The 21984-nt window shown below is 43.1% G+C and overlaps 1 protein-coding gene across 1 annotated transcript; it reads left to right on the forward strand.

The window, feature by feature from the left end:
- Positions 1–2694: 2694 nt before the first annotated feature.
- LOC138190863 (uncharacterized) lies at positions 2695–3093 on the forward strand. The gene has a single exon (XM_069135391.1). The coding sequence runs from the start codon at positions 2695–2697 to the stop codon at positions 3091–3093; it is 399 nt and encodes a 132-aa protein (XP_068991492.1).
- The last annotated feature ends 18891 nt before the right edge of the window (positions 3094–21984 follow it).

Below are 21984 nucleotides of genomic sequence, written 5' to 3' on the forward strand. Positions count from 1 at the left end.
GTTTTTGCAAATTTTTTTCCGTAGATTAACTTCAACCCATCATCACTCGCTTTACGCTATAGGACGCTTTCTCATAGCTCAGGCATGAACACTACGGCATAGTTGCAGCTTGTGCATTACATGCGATCTTTCTTATAGGCGCCGCACGCGTCACTGAACAGAAAGGGCTTGTACAAATATACATCTACAGACTTAACCCATTTCGTCCCAAATGTCCAAAATTTGTACACGACTTTCGGCGATGTAACGTTTGATCAAAACGTCGCTTGTAAAAAGAAAAAAAAAGTCGATAGCATTTGATCTCTTCTTTCGAATTGCATGGTCAAAATCAACCGACGATTTTTTGGGAAAATGTTATGACCATTTTTTCAAAAAGAGAGCCGATTTTTTCCATGTTTTTTCACACAAATCGTATATTTTGACAATGAAAAAAGCAAAACCGACCATTGTAAAAGGCACTAATCGCGTATTTTTGATCACCCCTTTCATATCGCGTTGGAGTATTTATGATAAACAAAATGGCGGCTCCGATATGGCGACTCAAAGTTATGATTTTTTATTTTCTTGCTCATATCATGAATTTTCACTGTGATCAACAATAGAAGATATAATATCTTTATATTTGTTGTTTTCTTCGTTTTTTTGTTGTATTTTTCGTTTCTTTTATTGATTCACATTTGTTAATGTCGCGTTCTTCAGCCGTCAATAAATATTTTGCCGTTGCCCGAATCTCACCACGGGGAGGTAAATGCTATCGGAGAGTCTGTTTTGGGTGTTATTTTTTGTTTTTTTGTCTTGTTTTGCATTTTTTTTTGTATTTTGCGTTTTTTTTGGACTTTTTTGTATTTTTGGATTTTTTCAGTATTTTTTTTTTTTTTGTGTTTAATGTTACGTCCTCCAGACTTCTTATCCCTTTCCCACACTCTTAGTTACCTTACGCTCTGTAGTCTACTCTTATCGTCCGCGAGTCGGCAGATTCTTCTGTAACTCGCGGCTAGCTTGCCTTCTACATCCCGCTAAACTAGGCAGATCCATCCTAGCGCTCAAGCAAGACACCTATCCCTCTAAACCAAGACCATACCTTTTTCCCTTGACCGACTCCGTTGCATTGACTACTAATAAACAATCGTATACTTTAAATCGTTTACCTTCCCTTAATACCGATCCCTTTCTATTCCATTCACTTCCTGCATTGGGAGTAGTAGCACGCGAGTGCATAGTTGACGTGAACGGACCCTATAATAGCCAAATAACACCTTGGCTGGGCGTGGAGTAAGCTCCGATTACCGCTCATCGGAGCCTACGCAATCTACCCCGTAACATATTGGTGGCAACGATTTCGCCCGTCGACCTACCCGTCAGTGCAGTGCTGCATGTTTTCTACGAAAGTGTTCAGTGCTCAAAATTTCTAACGCCGTACCAATCAGTGATAGCCGTGTTACGAACGACCTCTGGCCCACAAAGTACTGTGACAGGCATGCAGAACCTATTTAACTCGCCACGAACACAGGCTTTGCGAAGAGTTCCAAATTTCAATAACTCCGTCACATTTTGGTACTATTAAAATTCATTGATACGTACTACGTCGAATAACTGTGTAGTTAGTGGAAATTCAGTGTGTTAGCCAAGTTAAGCCGCACACCGCATCTGAATACATCACCTTACGAACCGACAAATATTGAATGGACCCTTCCCGCTCATTCGGACTCCTGCAACCATGTTAAGACGAGAATCTGGACCCAAGAGTGGCATCGCCCTAAGACCTGGATTACCACACTTATTTATCAACACAACACGGAGTACCTCATCTATACCCTCCTCGTGCCGACGCATGACGTGTATCGCCTCTTCAAGTTTCACCTGCGTCCAGCTGCCTACAACCATGCTGTACTCTGTTCTTGCGTTAACCTTCGCCCTGTGAGTCTATTCTGAATCTTAGTTTTGAGTTGATATTTTTATTCCTGTACTTGCAATACCCTGCTTAAATCAACATGGCACCAACCAACGGAACCGGTTCAAATGTTTGGTCAGTAAGAGATGTCTTGCCGACAATCCGCCCTTTTGACGGCCACAACATGCCCTTTGACTCATTGGTAGAACAATTACGTCACGTAGAGATTCTTATAAAAGCTTCGGATGAAATGACTTTCGCCAAATTTGCGCAATCAAAGGTTACAGGCCCCGCTTCTCAATATTTAATAGGCATTAACTGTAATGACGTCGAGGACCTCATAACTGCCCTCAGCCGAGCATACCGCCCGGATATCCCCATACGCCAGTTATATCCTCAATTAGATAGAGATACACAACAACCATATGAGCGCATCATAGATTACTCGTGCAGAATGAGAGGAATATCAAAAGAAATGAGCACAGCGATCATAGCCAAGCACCCACCAGACTTAGCAACGCTTCTACTGAATAATCTAAAAAAAGATACCTATAGATCGTTCATTAGAGGGCTTCGGCCAGAATTGGAGTGGAGAATCGCTACTATCAGACCATAACCGACCGTCGAAATTGCCCTCACCATCGCCGAAGGTGAAGAAGCCGAGCTAATCAACCGTCAGATGCGGTTCTCTGCACAATATTTCACCCCCTCCACACCCATGTGTCTACCGTTACCCCACCATACTGCATCTCCGTCTCAGGTGCACGCCACGGCCTCCGTTATACCCCCCCCCCCCCCCCTTGATGTCATTGCCCACACCTGGTCACGCTTATCAACCAGCGCCTCGTACCGAGCCCAGACCTCACACTCAAGCGCTCGATCCGAACATCTGTTCTGCTGGCCACGTTAATGCTCTGCCCAGCAGTTGTCAATTTTGTAACCACCAGGGTCACTCCATCACGGAATGTCACCGTCTGCAAAGTGAAAGATATTGTACCAAATGTCGCACAATGGGCAACTTCCACAATGAATGCAACATAAACCAAGAACTAGACTGCGACAATTGTAATCGCAGAGGCCACACAGTAGACCGATGTGGATCCTCTCCGCTTAATAATCAAGGCAATGCAGGTCCAAATGAAGATTTAGACGGGAACATCGCAGGCGGGGAGAACGCGCCCGCGAGCAATGCAAACAACTAGCGTTCCGATCTTCAAGTCATATCCTCATAACAGCTTCAGCTGACCCTCCACTAATTTTGATCGACACCCCCGAGCTAATAAAAATATCTACATTTATTATTGACACCGGTGCAGACGTCAACTTGGTCAAAGAAAGTTCCGTTAAGCCCCTCGTACGACGAACAACCGACCAAAGTTTGACACTGACTGGTATAACAGAAAAAAAAATGCAAACCATCGCAAAAACTGGAATACGTTTTAATAATAAATCCCATACCTTTCACTTGGTCCCTGACTCGTTTCCCATTCCGCACGATGGTATCTTAGGCCGGCCCTTTTTACGATAAGAGAAAGCAACTATTTCTTTCAACTCAAACTCAGTGATGCTTGGATCCTCATTGCCAATCTACTTTCATAAATTCGATGAACCTTCGTCCGCGCTCGAAAAAACGCGCTTAATTACAATACAAACTTGTACCGTGAAAGCCATCCCACTACTAGTTGCGAACTCAGACACTGAAGTGGGCTACCTTGAACGCATCGATTTAGGTAACAATGTTCTTTGTGGTGAAGCGTTAGTTGAAAACCAGAACGGCATCGCTTACACGTACGCGTTCAATTGTAACGAATCTGCCGTAGAGATAAGACTCCCAACAGTAACCCCAGACGACTTCGACGAACCACTGAGTACCGTCATGCCCAACGCTACGCCCACTGCATCGAGTAACCACCACAGCGATGCCCGCGCCAATACCCTCGTTTCGCACCTAGGCCCTCTCCTCAGTAATTCATTCATCCTTTCTGCCGCCAAGCGTATATCGCGACCGACTAATAATACCCCCTCCTACCCCATCCAGTCCACTGACCTCGCGCAACTGCAATCCGATCCTCCTATCGCTGACGACAGTACACCCTGTCCCGATGCCGCAACGGTGCTCTTGACTGACAGTAGGTCAAAAACATTGGACGTCCTAAAGAGCAGCTTACATCTTGATCATTTTAATGACACCGAAAAACAATCTATATCCAACCTCGTAACAGAATTCAACCATCTCTTTCATCTCCCAGGTGATGAATTAGGCCACGACAATTTATCTCATCACACTATCCCCACGACGGACAATACGCCTATTTATACCAAACAATACCGTTTTCCCAAGATTCACAAAGACGAAATCCAATCTCAAGTTGATAAACTACTCAAGCAAAATCTTATTAAACATTCTTCATCTCCGTATAATTCCCCGGTGTGGATCATTCCTAAAAAATCGGATACTGACGGCAATAAACGATGGCGTATGGTAATCGACTACAGAAAACTTAACGAAAAAACTGTCGGCGACGCATACCCCATGTCCGATATCACGGAAATCCTTGACCAGCTTGGCTCAGCTGAATACTTTTTCACATTCGACCTTGCTTCCAGGTTTCACAAATCCTTATGTATTCGGATCACAGCACGAAAACTGCATTTTTGACACCTTGAGGCCATTATGAATTCTCTTGTATGCCCTTCGGACTAAAGAACGCCCCCGCCACGTTTCAAAGGCTCACGGGCCAAGTACTCCTAGGCCTATAAGGCGACGAGATGTTTGTATGTTGAGACGACGTAGTTATTCATGCCCGAAACTTGCAAAATCATGGAATTAAATTTCAGAAACTAACGAAGCGACTTACCGGCGCTGATCAACTCTACAGCCAGGTGAGTGTGAATTCCTGCGCAAGGAAGTCGTTTACCTTGGACACTTCATAACTGAGTCAGGAGTAAAACCTAACCATGGAAAATTAATAGCTGTAAAAGAGTATCCTGTCCCCAAAAGTCCCAAAAATGTTGGACAGTTCCTTGGTCTATTAGGTTACTACCGAAGATTTGTTCCAAATTTTGGAAAAATTGCTAAATGTCTCATTAATTTAACGAAACAGGATACCCCTTTCATTCGGACGTCCGAACACCAGAGTAGTGTATATATGCCGGTTCTAATCCAAAGATGGCGGCGCTCCCCCCTAGCCCCCCCCCCCCCCCCCGGTCATTTTCGGCGGCCATTTCCATAGGATTTGACACACACACACACACACACACACACACACACACACACACACACACACACACACACACACACACACACACACACACACACACACACACACACACACACACACACACACACACACACACACGCACGCACACGCGCGCAAAATAATTCCTGTCGAGACTTGTTTGGCGCCGGAAAGCCGCACATAAATCGGATAGGATAAAAACCCGCTAGATCTATTGAAAAAATTCTAGGAAATTGCTCTTTGAGATGGTGCCGACAATGCACTTGAACCAATCTGGGATAGTGGGGGAGCGGTCCCCATAAATATTCCTCGCACAATATGCGTGTCGAGACTTGTCCAATGGAAAAATTGTAGTGGGGGTGGGTGGTATATAAAGCGTACGTCTATCGTGATCGTCACTCTGTTCTCATCGTATTCTCATTGTGAACTGTTCTCGCTCGTGAAATAACCTCAAAATGCGATGGATCTAGCAAAAGTTAACCACGTCAGCCGCCTGGAGAATCTGCTAACCAAGAAGATGTCGGAACTCGAAATTGGGGGAGTGTATGACGTCATCGGGTTACGACTGGTCAAAACAAAATTCGGGGTACGTGTTCTGGCGACAATCGATGGAGAATACAGCGTCTTCTTACTACCGAGAATCGCAAGAGTTCTACAAGAAGATTCCAGTCAGCTGACTGAAATGTGTAGCATGGCCGGAGAAAATCGTCTGCAAATGAAATACCTTGGTGGAGAATTCAACAAGTTCGAATTTTCATGCAGTTATGCGCCTTAAATGAACTGTGCGATCCCCCTCTGCTTCCACAAAATTCATCCACGAGGGGGTAAAAGCGGGTGTGCTAGATATGGAATAGTCAGTCTTCCACATACAATCCGTCAGTATGTAATCGAGCGCAACATTCCCACTCCTCAACATGGCGATGATCCTAGACGTGCAATGTTTTATCGGTCATAACATGAAGTTTGTACCCAAGGAAGTCGCAGTTGTGAATGTAAACGGGTCGGGTCTGGATTACATCATTTTCAAGCCGCCCTATGATTTGGCAAGCCTACCACTTGAATGTAGAGCTACCAATGTATGGTTGACGCACAATCACCACGGAATATCATGGAATGCGGGCAATAAATCTCACGAGGATGTGACGAAGATTGTGAGAAAAATGGTTGAAAATGCGTCTTACGTATACGTCAAAGGGGCGGAGAAGAAAGCATGGCTGACGGAGATCGTCGATGGTACAACGAGGGTTATTAATATGGAAGATTTGCATATCATACCCCCTGAAATGGAAAAATTGAGGTATATGGAAGCGGCATCGTGGCACGACGCGAACCATGGATACTCTCCAGCGAATAACCTCCAGCAAGCAGCAGCGCCAGGCTCAATTTGGTATGATGACAACTCTGAATACATCCCGGCATACAATTGCGCCTTTGAAAATGTGCAGCGACTCAGGAGTTGGTATTCGAAGGAGTGTACCAGCTCCCTCGAGAAATCCTTCCGTCTGTACAAAGAATTGGATGGTTTAAGGGGAATGATGTCCGAGGATATAGCTTTTTTACCAAAAGAATTTATCTGCACGTTCGCATCAAACTCCATTAATGATGCGTGGGATAAACTACCAGAGAATATGAAAATGGACCACGCCATCGCAAGGTTCCGCAGATGTAGCATACATTACACACCAGGACCCGATGGCGATATCGTGGATGGACCGAATCCTCTAATTAAAGACTGTTTAGCTTGCAATCGCGTGTATAGATAATATGGACAATATTTACCAAAATAACAATAGAATTTGGTACGATATATACAATTATATTCGCGTTTATATGTAGAATATTCGATAGAATTAATCTCAATTATATCATAGCTTATACATGGAATTAAAAAAATTTACTATTCGATAAAATTATAATCCAGAAATAGGATACATTACAAATATATATCTTCATAACTTTTACCCATTCTCGTCATACAAAATGTAAATGTTATGAATTTTTACTTGTGAAAAATATATAATCAATAATTATGAATTTAGCGTGGTTTATTCCTCGAAATAATCCATAAAATCATTATCGCTATCCTGTTCGTTAACATTATCATCATCATCGCTATTTTCGACATCTATAATTATTACGATAGTTTCATTCGCCCATTTTTCTACAATTATTTGCATACATATATCACCGTAATTTATATAATATTGGCTGTTTGGTCTCACTCGAGCAGCTCGCGCATCCTCAACGAGATCCCGAAGCTCCTCCAACGAGAACTCGCGTGTTGCTTCGGAAAAGCCTATAATTATCTCTTCCTCAGCCTCCTCATCCTCGCCCCAATCAACGCTCGACCACTCGTCGTCATCATTACTCGAATGAGATGACATTTTTTTTTTTCCAAAATTGATTCGCGATGAAAAATCTGTAAAAAGAGCAAGCCGAAATAGAAAAGTTGATGCTGCTGCACTCATCATTTATATGCATGATAAATTTCCGATTCAAAAAAGTTTCCACCTATTCAAAATGAGTGATACGGAAAAGGTGTGGAAGATACTAGAATTTTATTTTAATGTGATGCTACTCACCAATCCTCGTCCGAATAATAACCATCATCGTCAGCTCTATCTATGTCTCCCAGGATTTCACGGATTTCATCAATCTGATCCAGAAGTAAACCGAATTCAATGCGTGCGTCATTACCATCACCGCCATTCCAAACACCCTCCACCTCCGCTTCCTCCTCCTCCGCCTCCTCCTCCTCCTCCTCCTCCTCCTCCTCATCCTCCACATCACTCGATGATGATGATGATTCGAGATGATGCTCGCGAGCCAAATTATGTTCAAACTCGCGATGATCATCACCAACACTATCGTCAATACATCGCTCGGGGTCGATAATTAGCGTATCAGCATCACTATCAGTCAATTCATCTTCATCATCCTTTTCATAATAAGCCGCCCCTCTGCACACCCGCTTATATGTCGGCGATCGTGGTGGTGAATGGGGTGGGGAGTCTGATGGCCCCCTTTTCTGTCCGTTCATATTTTGTCGATATGATTCTAAAATTTTTCCAGAATTTTTATGGATACGATGATAAGGAATACAGAAAAGTTAAAACAAATCGGAAAAAACTTTTGTTAACATACTAATCAAATGCGATAATCATTACGGAATTCAAATCAACATTCACAGTATCGTAAGAGGATTGGCGTAGCACCATATACATATATATGTGTATTCTAGGAAGTACTCACAAAAAATATAAACTCGTTGAAGTCTTGAGATTTTTCCAATGAATACCGATTTTTTTTTTTCTTTCTCACAGCTCACTTTATCAAAAACGCCTGTTTTGACACGAAGGATTTTTCAAAATTACCAGAAAAGTTTTCAAACCACTGTTCGAATTAATACTAAAGGACTCGCACCCGCCCTCCACCGAGCAAAACCCAGCCGGCCAATCATTCGTCGAGCATGCACCACGTAACATAGAGACGAAAGAGTGACGCGGGGGAGGCGGTATAAGCTAGGAGAAAATTTTCTCAAGAGCTCGCCAGCTTTCCGTTGCATACCCCACGCTAATATGGTTGGGGATGTGCAGGCTCGGACTTGCTCGCTATGAAGAGTCGTAAAACCCCAAAACTACATGTGCACATACCATACGGTGAAGAGCGGGCAAGATAAGATTTTTCTCACACCAAACACTGTTCGCCACCCGCTTTTCGTTGACCGATTTTTCCCACCACATGGCCCACGCTGCTTAACGACTCATAAAACCCAAAAATTTAGGGATGGTGGGAGGGGGACTGCGGACCCCGTCGCCTCTGACGTCATTTTTTACATGAATTTCATCATCTCTGCAGAGTCGGGAGGGCAATAAAACCCAAAGATTTAGGGATGGCGGGATGGGTAAAGGGTGGGCCCAGTCGTCTCTGACGTCATTTTATCCTCCGATATGCGCAGAACGCAGTGCGCACCGTTCCCAAATTCTTGCGATCTATCGGTCTATATACATATAAGCTCAACACATCCGATGCAGACTCGTCAGTCTTACACAATACGTGCAAGTCAAAAAAGTTATACAAAGTTCAGCTTATATCAACGTCAAAGTCATGGCAGTCGAAGCGTATATGGGACTTGCGGAGCAGATGGAGAGGACGTACAATTTGCTGAGAGAGCAACCACCCGGAGAAGAGAATGACACCGTCATCAATCATTGGGCTGATATTGGAAATGCGAATATCCAAGTTCTGCGCGATATTTCCATGCAACGAGGAACAACCGTTGGTGCGAAAATACGGATCCAACATACGATCGCACTCCTGCAATCTTGGGTGACGAAGATCAAGCAGTTGCAGCAGCGCACAGTGGTGACGGGTGGAAATATCGATACTCCTGCGGGTGTACAATGGGACAACGTGGATAGCGCTTTTGCCAGCCGAATCAGAACGGGGGTTGTCACAAATCTCCGTCATAAAAATTTGGACGCCTTTCTGGACGATGTGCAGCGCGTCGTCACCGAGAAGTTGGAGCTGATACTGCGCGAGGAGGGAAATGTGAAGGTTAACCTCATATTATCGTGCAAATTTGAAAATGCCAAGCACGAAGAGATCTCCACCAAAGTTGAGAGTTTCAACACCTCCAACGTGGCGATTCTCCTCCCATCAAGCGATATAAATGGTTGGTTTATACGTGCACGGGGTGATCTGCAGTCAAAGGTGGAAGATTTCGAGCAACGCGATTCCGGCTGGAGTATGATTGAGATCCTTAACATCGCTGTAAATATCAATCGCTACCAGCCTCTCGCCGCGGGGGCTTCAACATTCGTCGAGCTGCCCCAAGACATTCAACGGAAGAGAGCGGTGGTGAACGTGAGGAACGAGGATGAAAGATGTCTTCTCTGGTCCGTCATAGCAGCCCTCCACCCAGTCAACACCCACACTGAAAGGACTAGCCGTTATCATCGATATATTTTCGAGTTGGACTGTAGAGGTATCAAATTCCCTGCTACTCTACATGATGTGAAAAAGCTTGAGAGATTAAATAATTTGCGCATCAATGTATATGGAATAGAATCTCAAACTTTTTCGCATCATGCAAAATCAAATAAAAGCGTCATCGTGCGAATTTATTTGAGTAAAAATTTGCATAGCGTAAACACTGACACGATCCATCTTCTAATGGTTGAGAGTAATCCGGAAGACGATATGACTGGCGAGTTTGCACCGAGATTCCATTTTGCTTGGACTAAAGATCTTTCCCGATTGGTGAGCAAACAATTGTCCGTTCATGAACACAAAATGTTTTTATGTGACAGATGTTTGTGCCACTTTAGCGTGAAACACGCCTACGACAATCATGGACAAGATTGTATTATGCTAAATAAAGTACGCATGGAATTTCCCAAGTGTAAAGATTTAATATTTTCCAATTTTCAAAACAAAGGCACCGTTCCGTTTGTCGTATACGCCGATCTCGAATGTATATTAATCCCTGAACCTGTGGATGAATTTGAAACTCGTAAGACTTGTGAAATTCAAAAGCATATCCCGCACAGTGTAGCGTACCATGTACATTGCGCGTACGATGAGACTTTATAGGAGTTCCACGGTAAACGCGGTGTCGATTGCATAGATTGGTTTATGAAACAGCTTAAAGATTTATCAATTCAAGTAGAGTCACGCATGAAAAACATAATTCCGATGAAGTCTCTTACCCAAGTGCAACGCAATCGTCACATGCGCGCAAAGAATTGTTATATTTGTGAAAAACCGTTTACCCCTGAGGAGAAAAAGTGTTACGATCACTGTCACTTCACGGGTAAATATCGTGGTCCTGCTCATAATCGGTGTAATTTGAATCTCAGAGAGACGCACACAATTCCAATAGTTTTCCACAATTTGTCCGGTTACGATTCTCATTTTTCAATAAAATCCCTCGCGTCAACTTTTCCCGGTAAAATTACACTGCTACCCATAAATAAGGAAAAATATATATCCTTCACGAAACGCGTTGATGGAACAATGATGCACTTGAGATTCATCGATTCGTTCCGATTTATGGCTAGCAGCATCGATAAACTTTCCACATATTTGAGCGATACCGATAAACACATAACACGCAAATTTTATAATAACCCGACTCAGTTCAGTTTGATGACCCGCAAAGGCGTTTTTCCCTATGAATACGTCGATTGTTGGGGGAAACTCGATGAACCGCGATTACCTGCAAAGAAGCATTTCTACTCGCACCTCTGCGATGCAAATATTTCAGACACCGATTACGAGCACGCGAAAACTGTTTGGAGGGAATTCCATTTAGAGTCATTGGCGGGCTACTCAGATTTATATTTAAAGACCGATGTTCTTTTGCTTGCCCATATTTTCGAAAATTTCCGCGCTAGCTGCTTCAAAACATACAATTTAGATCCGTTGCACTACTACACTGCACCGGGGCTTGATTTGACGCGATGCTCAAGCATACTAATGTAAATTTGCAACTTTTAGACAACCCTGAAATGGTGTTATTTATTGAAAGAGCCATTCGAGGCGGCGTAGCGCAATGTTCTAATCGACACGCTCGGGCCAATAATAGATTCATGGGAACAGATTTTGATCCAAACAAAGCGGAATCGTATCTCATGTATTTTGACGTGAATAACCTGTACGGTGCAGCTATGAGCGTGCATTTACCAATCGGTTCGTTCGAGTGGGAGTATCAGCACATCGATATAACGAACCATCCGGACGATTCGCCGATCGGTTACTTTCTGGAGGTAGATTTGGACTACCCTGTAGAACTCCACGAGGATCACAAAGACTTACCTCTTTGTCCCGAACATTTTACTCCTCCAGGTAGTAAAAATGCCAAACTCGCGACCACCCTTCACCCCAAAACAAAGTATACATTGCACTATAGAAATTTGAAACAGTGTTTGAGTATAGGATTGAAATTAACGAAAGTGCATAGAATTTTGAAGTTTGCGCAATCTCCATGGCTCGAGCCTTACATCACGCTCAATACAGACATGCGTAAGCAATCTAGGAATGAATTTGAGAAAAACTTTTACAAACTCATGAATAACGCTGTGTTCGGCAAGACTATGGAGAATGTGCGAAATCATAAAGATGTTAAATTGGTTACAAAATGGGAGGGAAAAGGTGGTGCGAGAACGCTTATTGCCCGAGCAAACTTTCACAGCTGCACCGTATTTGACACTGATATGGTTATCATTGAAATGAATCGTGTCAAAGTTCACTTCGCCAAACCTATTTACGTCGGCGCATCAATTCTAGATCTGTCAAAAATCTTTCTCCACGATTTCCACTATAATTATATTAAAACCAACTTTTCGAATAAACAGGCTAAATTAATGTATACCGACACAGACAGCCTTATTTATCAATTCAATGTGCCTAATATCTACGATATCATCAAACGTGATGTAGATACAATGTTTGACACCTCTGACTATCCGCCCGACAATGTGTATGGTATTCCCCTTAAGAACAAGAAACAACTAGGGCTAATGAAGGATGAAAATAATAGTAAAATTATGACAAAGTTTGTGGGACTGCGAGCAAAGCTGTACACATTTACTACGATGGGTGAGGATAGGGAAAAATATGACAGTGGCGTAAAAGTGAGTAAGCGTGCCAAGGGTGTAAGAAATTCATCGATAAATAGCATCACGTTTGATGATTATAAGCGCTGTCTGACGGCTTACCGAGAGTTGACTCTTCCACAGTGTTTGATACGCAGCAAAAAACACGAAGTAAGCACGATCGTACAAAAAAAATTGGCTCTGAGTTGGCAGGATGACAAGCGGCAATTGATACCCGGACAGACCGACACCGTACCTTGGGGGTTTGTCCCAGCCCCCCAATAGCTATAGGATAAACTGTAGACATAGAATTGATGTAAATATTTGATGTTTGACGCCTCGAACGATCCACCATCGGGCGGAAACGTTTCATGATCAATACGATATTTAATGGATTTGAATTTTCAAAATGCGAATTCATATACTCAACATTTGTTTATTTATTTATTATTAATATATCAAGAAATTATTCATATTTATTCGTTTACCACGAGAAAAGTTTTCAGAAAATGAGAAAAAAATTTCAGGAAACGAAAAAAACTTTTCAGATAATGAAAAAAACTTTTCAGAAAACGAAAAAAAGTTTTCAGAAAATGAAAAAAAGTTTTCCAAAAAATAAAATGTGTAATAATCGTATGGCAAAATTGCATATTATCATTATTATTATCACTATTATTATTATCATCATTATCATTATTATTATTTTCGTAGTACAGAGTATGGCACATGTGCGCACGAAGGAGATAAAATGTGGAAATATTTGTATATTCAAAATCTTTTATTCCAATTCGGAAAATACATACAAATTATGTTACATGTCTGTTTTATTTATCCAACTATTGTGCGAACTATCAAAACCCAACCACTTCACATAGAACAGATTCCCCCGCTTGCGTAATACTTTCTCCACAAGGTAGCCGTTGGGATATTTCACTTTGGCGAGCTCTTCCTCGTAGAAGCCCCCCTCGATGGGATGATCTTGATAATCGGTAAGTTTGTAGGTGGGTGGATTGGTATTTTTCACCTCACTCACGGTGAATATTTCAGTCGTCTAATTGGGTGTATAGCCTTTTTCGAATACATTCTTGTACTTGCTGATTCGAACTCGATCGCCTACACTGAATTTCCGCGCTCGATCACTTTGTTTGATTTGCCGAGGCTTGTACACGCTACGATACAGCTGTTTTTCATTCTCCGTGCTAACATCCACCGGTTTCATCCGAATCGTGCGATGTTTGGTGTTGTTGTAGGACTTCATTGAATCATCCAAAATATTAATCCACTCGTACGATCCTTGGAGAGTAAACCGCTTCCACATTTTATTCTTCAATGTTCGATTGAAACGTTCGCATATCGACGCCTTTAAGTTGCTAAATGTCGAATACATGTTGATATTGTGATGCTTCACGAGGGCTTTGAATTCGCTGTTGTAAAATTCTTTGCCTCGATCAACGTGCAGATGTGTAGGTATACGACTCTGGATCAGTACAGATTTCATGGCAGCGGCAACATCTTTCCCACTTTTGGACTTTATCGGCACCGCCCACGCGTACTTGGCAAATATATCGATGAATGTTAGTAGGTATTTGTATCCCTTGTTGCACGAGCTGTATGCGGTCATATCGACGAGATCAGCTTGCCAGGTCTCATCCAGTCCGCGTACATCTACGAATCGGCGCGGATAGTTGCGTCGAGCCTGTTTGTGAAGTTCGGCAGCTATTGTAGTCTCCATTGTTCCCAACTCTTCACCTATCAATTTTTCGAATTGCTGTCCAACCACTCTGGTTCCTCAATCGATACTAATTCCCTGCTGGTCTGTCCCAACGTTGGTGTTGCCTGCTCCCCAATATGTTTGATGCGATTCAACGTATTTTCAATGATTTTGTTATTTATGCGTAGCTGTTTCAACTCCTCGTTGTGATTATGCGCAAAACTCTCAAAATTTGATTGAAAAGTATCCACAATATCCACAGCCATAGACTGTAAAGCAGTATTGAGGACTTTGAAGGAAACGGCGTCGGTGGAGTGCTGCAGATCAGCTATGTTACACAATCGTTTACCGTCCAAATCATACTGATTGTCGCTGGTGGTTTTGAATCCAACACCCGGAGGCCCTCGAGTAAATTTTTTACCCCCACCACGCTCCGAGTGTCGCCCGAATATGTCTATGCTCATCACTGGACGGTCACTGAACAAATGATGATTTTATGTTTACACGCCGCTAATAAACGATTCCAGCCTCACGCAACTCCTCAATAATGGAGACTATTTCGTTGGAATGGCTGGTATTGCCTGCAGCCTGTGACGCCATAAGCAGCCGGAGACGATCTACAATTTCATTTGGATCATCCCAGTAGACGTAATCGACATCTTGCCCCTCCTTTCGCGCAATCTTACAGTCGGGTAAGCCTTTACCTGATTTTTTCGGCGAGCCAACGTGTTGTGCAATGAAATTTCTATACTTTGCACTTTTTAAATCATTCCGAAGGCTTCCATCGGCTTGGTAACGTTTTCGATGCGCATTTGTCGTCGTTACAATTTTTATATAATTATTCTTGTCCGCGTCATTTACAACCGATGCATCGGGTGATTTTTTGAACAGTAATTCGAATAATCCAGGTGTTCTCTCATAACTTTTATTCCCCACATTGACCAGATTATCAGTGAAATTGATCGGTGTATCGCCAATCATCATACCGCTTGTCAACTTTCGAACGCCGTATGTAGTATCCGAATCCCTCTTTTTACTTGAGCTGAACATTTTCAAATATTGTGCTGTGGAATCCGTTGTTTTCTTCACCGGTGTACTTGTAGTAGAAATTTCACCAAACTTCAGTGTTTTATCATTTGCATTCATGAAATTCCCCACATCCATATCCTCATCCTCCTCATCATCATCATCATCATCATCCCCGGCACTCTCGTCATCTTTTTCCTCTTCTTTTTTCATTGTCACATCCGGTAGTTCCGTTTTAATTTCACGTTTAATATGCTGCTGCTGCAGCTTTGAAGTATCCACCAATTTTTGCAGCGGTGTTACTAAAGGCTTGAATACCTCTCCCATAACCTGTTCGGTCGTGTCCTTGTCCAACTCGAGCATCTTATGCTTCAGCCGTATGACATCGGATGCTTTTGATATTTCACTCAGTGTATCGCTATGCTTACGAATCTTGGCACTCTCCATGTTGCAGGCTCGATTGTTGCAACGAAACTGTGCAAGTTTATGTTAGTTTATGCTTATAAAGCAGTCAAACCCCTTCCTATATCGCCCCCCATTGATTTCGCTATCCTTGTCAATTACGGTAAAACCGTAATTGCCATCATCCCAGCATGCCGAGCACAAGTCTTTAAATTGCTGATACGTCATGTCCGTGTTCACATGATCGTTGTAGATATGTTTCAGATTCATATCATCCTGCCGAAATAGCACCAATGAGTTTGCATTGTCACGCACTAGGTGTTTTGGAATGCGCGCGTACGTTTGACTTAGATAAAAGCTATCGATATCGCAATGCCTGCCCATGCTGAAGTATGCTCTGATATTATCCTGCTTTTCACAAGCCACATCGTCGAAAATCATAACAGAGTTGGGGCGAAGATCTTCCGGTTTTACAACCTCATCGTTCTCGTGAAACGGGAAATAACCCACTCCCTGCACAGGTTCTAGTAACTTTTTCAAAAATTGATACTTTGGTTGGATGAGAGATTTCGAATAGACGTAGACATTTTCGAATCGCAATCCATTGCCGTGGGTGATGAGTGCGAGAAGAGCGTTAGTTTTACCGCAATTGGATGGCCCGCAAAAAATTGCTCTCACGGTATTTGGCAGCAATTTTCCATGTCGTTTTTCTATCTTCCTCTTACCACGTCGAACCATTTTATCGAAATTTGCGGTAGGTAGTTTATCGGGCTGATCTTGAAATCTCATGATGCTTCGTTAGCATGACAATAAAAACTGAGATGATGGTATATAAATTCCGCCTTTTATAAAAGTCACGTTAGTTGTTGCCTGACTATGAGGATGTGCACACGGAAAAAACGCGGTGGTGGTTTGTTGAATAAAATCATCAATCATCTCCCAGTTGAATTGCATGTGCTAGGGTATCAGTACTGCGGACCTGGAACGAAATTGGCAAAGAGGTTGGCTCGTGGAGATTTGGGGATCAATCCGCTGGATGCCGCGTGTAAAGACCACGACATTGCATACGCAAAGAATCGCGATACCGCAGCGAGAAATCTTGCCGACAAAGCGCTCGCTGAGAAGGCGTGGAATCGCGTCTTGGCCAAGGACGCTAGTGTGGGTGAAAAGGCGGTAGCCTGGGAAGTCACCAACACCATGAAAGCTAAATCTAAACTCGGAATGGGCTTAGCTGCAAAGCGGTCGAAACTTGGAGTGGCTGCGAAGAAGAAATCTGGAACTGACGGGAAGAGTAAACAGCGGAAGAAAACTGTGAATCTTAAATCCATCATCACAGCGGCAAAGGTCGCCATGCGACCGAATTATAAAGCCGTCGAGTCGGCGTTGGCGGGTGCTCGTGCGGCCGCGCGTGGGACTGGGAAGAATATTCGTATGCCTCGCGTTATACCTGTGCCTGATAAAATTGGCGGCATCCTACCGTTTCTCATTCCAATTCTGGCCGGTCTAAGCGCTACTGGGGCTCTTGCGGGTGGTGCTGCGGGTATAGCTAAAGCTGTCAACAAAGCTAGTGTCAACAAACATCAGTTGAAAAAGGCCAAACGGCACGATTCAACAATGGAGGCGATTGCTTTGGGTAAGGGATTATACCTGCGACCCTACCGCAGCGGAATGGGCCTGTACTTACGTCCGGCAAAAAACTAGTAAAGCTGCCACACCGAGCTCTCACCAACATTGATTTACGCAACCATGCTAAAAATATGAAAATTTCGCATTTTTGAGGTGTTTTTATGCGGAATGATCTGCCGAAATCAGGACCAAAAATGCGAGAATCCACAATTATTAATCTTGATGATAAAAACGGTCCAGGGACACATTGGGTTGCGTACAAGAAAAATGGTGACCATGTTGTGTATTTCGATAGTTTCGGTGATTTGAAACCGCCTAAGGACTTGATGAGGTATCTCGGTGTTGGCAGCGTTGAATACAATCATAAGAGTTATCAAGAATATGATACTGTGATTTGCGGCCACTTGTGTCTCAAATTTCTCAGCAAACAACTATAAAAAGACAGGTGTTACATGAGCAAGCATTAGTCATGCCGGAATCGTTGACGTTAACACTGTCAGGCACATCCTCCGTGCTGGAGGCTCAATATTTTCCCCCAATCGAGTTATCACCAGAGAAGAACTATGTTCTCGGACTCGTCGAGTTCCTGACATTCAATTCAATACCCAATATTTATGAGAGGTGTAATAAATTTTACCTGAAACGAGCGGACAACGGCAGAGAGAGCATCGCGATACCCACGGGATGCTATGAAATTGAGGATATTGAAAATTTTCTACATAAGGAGCTACCCTCCGACATCACCCTCAGTCTGACAGCTAATAACAACGAGCTGGACAGTGAAGTCACATGCAATCGTGTGGTAGACTTTAAGCCCAAAGATTCGATCGGCCGATTATTGGGATTTAAGGCGGTTGAGCTATCACGAAACGTTACTCATGAATCTGAATTACCCGTTGCCATACTGAAGGTTAATACTTTACGCGTTAAGTGTAGCATAACCACAGGGGCATACATAAACGGGCGTCGAGCTCACACGATTCACGAATTTTTGCCAACCGTTCCATCCGGATATAAGATTGTCGAAGTGCCTACCAACGTCATTTACCTGCCAATCGCCGTACAGTCGATACATCATTTACAGCTGAGAATAGTCGATCAAGACGACGAGCTGATTAATTTTCGCGGCGAAACGATTACTGTACGTTTACACTTGAAATCACTCAAATAATGGGAATCGTGTTTGAGACGAGAAAGTCGGGCAAAAGTCATAAAAGTCAAACGTCATGGCCAAAAATCGTCAGTCGCCCAACACCTCTGACGACGTTTACACCGCCTACGAGACTGACACCTCTGAACATTCGGTTTCTCCAGAGCCTAGGTCTTCGATTACGTGGAAATTTTGGAAAATAAAAATTCGAGTTCGCTGCATCCTGTGCGTGTTACCATGGAAGAAATGATAAGAATACAGAAACCTGTGGTATTCGACGAATCGATCGCGCACTCTGAGATTCATGCTCATCAACCGTTTGCATCATCCACCTTCCAGAACAACGATGAAATCCATATTGTTGTTCAACATCAAGACTTGTGTCTACTGCCCAGTAAAAGCTCTCTACACATACACGGAAAAATCACAAAGGATGATGGTGTGGCTGCGGTGACGGTTACAAAATTGATCAATATGGCCGTTTGTCATTTGTTTGAGGAAGTTCGCTACGAGTTGAACGGTGTAGAGATTGATCGGAATAAAAATGTTGGCATCACCAGCACTATGAAGGGTTACGTATCCTTGACTCCAGGCCAGCAATATAGTCTGGAGAATACCGGGTGGTTGAGTGGGGATAAGGAACTAACCGATGCCGCTGGAAATTTCGATGTTGTTTTGCCGTTAAATTATGTGCTAGGCTTCGCCGAAGATTATCGTCGAGTCATCGTCAACGCTAAACACGAGTTAATTCTCACACGTTCCAACACTGATTTGAACGCCGTGAATCAGAGCTCGGCGACGGAAAACTTTAAAATCACCCTGAATAAAATCGAGTGGTTGTTGCCCTACATCAAACTGGCAGATAAACCGAAAATCCAGCTACTCAACTACATCGCCAAGGATCCGGCCATATCCATGAGTTTTCGTTCTTGGGAAACGTACGTGTATCCGATGCTCCCATCAACAACGCGGCATATATGGTCAGTCAAGACATCGACGCAGCTTGAGAAGCCGAGATATGTCGTTCTAGGATTTCAAACTGCAAGGAGAAACGAGCCGCTGAAAAATGCTGGCGTATTTGATCATTGTCGGATCAGAGATGTAAAACTCTTCCTCAACTCGCAGTACTATCCCGACGGAAATATGAATCTTGATATATACAATAATCAATACGCCATTCTCTATGATATGTATGTTCGGTTTCAAATGAGCTACTATAACAAAGAAGCTGAGCCTTTGCTATCGAGGCGTGAATTTATAAACCAAGCTCCCCTTATCGTCATCGATTGCTCCAAGCAGAACGAAACATTGAAAACTGGACCTGTGGACATTTGATTGGAATTTGACTCTAGCACTACGTTCCCACCACACACTTCTGCCTACTGCATGATCTTGCATGATCGTATTGTTGACTATAATCCGATCAGTGGTACTGTTAAAAAATTGGTATAAGTCAATTTTGGAATAACAATATGTTTAATTAATATGGATATTGAAAATAATATGTATAATTTTTTTCGTTAAAATTCAGAATAAGATGATTGAGAATACAATAAGAAAACTAAATGTAATTGGTGTTAAATAAAAAAATTGTCAAAAGCATTCAAAACGCCATTTTAAACCTTCCTTCAGGGGTCATTTCCTGGAATTTTCTCAATAGATCAAGCGGGTTCTTACCCTATCTGATATATGTGCGGCTTTCCGGCGCCAAACAAGTCTCGACAGGAATTATTTTGTGTGTGTGTGTGTGTGTGTGTGTGTGTGTGTGTGTGTGTGTGTGTGTGTGTGTGTGTCAAATCCTACTAGGGAACTAGGGGGGAGCTAGGGGGGAGCGCCGCCATCTTTGGATCAGAACCGGCATATATACACTACTCACCAGTCTGACTTCGAAACCTTACACGATTAATACTGCAAGGAACCAATTTCACAGCACTCGGACTTCAGAAAACCATTTGCGCTCACTACAGACGCGTCAAAATTTGCGATAGGTGCAGCCCTTAGTCAAGATGAAAACGATGCCGATCTACCTGTAGCATACGCATCCCGAGCCCTCAAGCCCGCTGAATTAAACTACTCGGTACCTGATAAAGAATCCTTAGCTGCCTACTCGAGTATAAATCACCTCCCCCCCCCCCCCCCCCCCCACATCTATGGTCAAAAGTTCACTTTAATAACAGACCACGAGCCACTCAAATGGGTAAAAAGCGTCAAGGAGCCTAATTCTCGTTCATTACGGTGGAGCTTAGAAGTGGCGAGTACGATTTCGATACGAAATACAAGTTCGGAGAATCTCACACCAACGCTGATGCTCTGTCCAGGAACGCACCGCCCGACACCGCTCATATTCTTCCCATAGATGAAAAACGCCCCCGTCCAACGACTGAAGCCTCTCGCGATAGATCAAAAAAACACACTAAAAAGACTCATCAATACCCCACACGCCCTCGACAGACCACAGACGAGTCCACGAACCCAGCTCCGCTGGAACACCCTAAAATCTCAAAACCCTGTAAGATGATATACTCCTCAGATTCCTCTGATTCCTCTGACCTCCTTGACGATGAGTTCAGCGATGAAGAAGCCCCGTTGCTTCTCAACCCCCCTCCTCTTTACCCCGGCACCAATCGCAGTACATCGCCAACCGCAATGCCATCGCGAAACAAATTCTTCGACAAATCCTGGGCCTCATGAAAGACCATACCTGAGCTATTTTTCAGATTCTTTTCTTAATTCGGATGACCTACAGACTCCAGAAACCGAATCAGGAACTGATGACTTTGGTCCAATCACCGATTTACCGCGCCCTTCTTATATTCACACTCTCTCCTACAGCAATTTCCTCATAGATAGCGAAACTATTTCCCTTATGCGTAATAAACGTATGAAAGAAATAAGAGCTGACTTATTACAGCAAAAGAATACCTTGGCTCATTTCATATCGGCTGACCGCTAAATGTCAAAAGGAATCGCTTCAGAACTGACAGAACGTAAATTCATAAACCGCGAACAACTTAAAGAATTCGACCCGACTGTGACTGACGTTATTTCTGTAGTCCATGAAGACCGAAAAATTCATAACCTAGTTACAAAGCCCAAATACAGTTGTTACGTCCGTGAGTAGAGTTACTCCTGAGCGGTAAGAGTAAACTGGTTGGCTTCGCTTTTAAGTTCCAGGACAACCGGAAATCAGGATGAGGATCGAATAACGTAGGGTTTGTTTGAGATATTACTAATATATTTATTTCGAGGAAATTCAGATGACGGTAAAAACTAAGTGTGCTGTATGAAGCTATGTAAGAAGTTCAGATGTGACGTTGTTGAGAGTTAGAATAGAAGTGTCC

Source organism: Neodiprion pinetum, chromosome 4 (assembly GCF_021155775.2).
Source record: "Neodiprion pinetum isolate iyNeoPine1 chromosome 4, iyNeoPine1.2, whole genome shotgun sequence".
NCBI classification, from domain to species: domain Eukaryota; kingdom Metazoa; phylum Arthropoda; class Insecta; order Hymenoptera; family Diprionidae; genus Neodiprion; species Neodiprion pinetum.

Coding starts and splice junctions, on each gene's coding strand:
- LOC138190863 (XM_069135391.1), top strand. CDS start 2,695: ATGTCATTGCCCACACCTGGTCACGCTTATCAACCAGCGCCTCGTACC.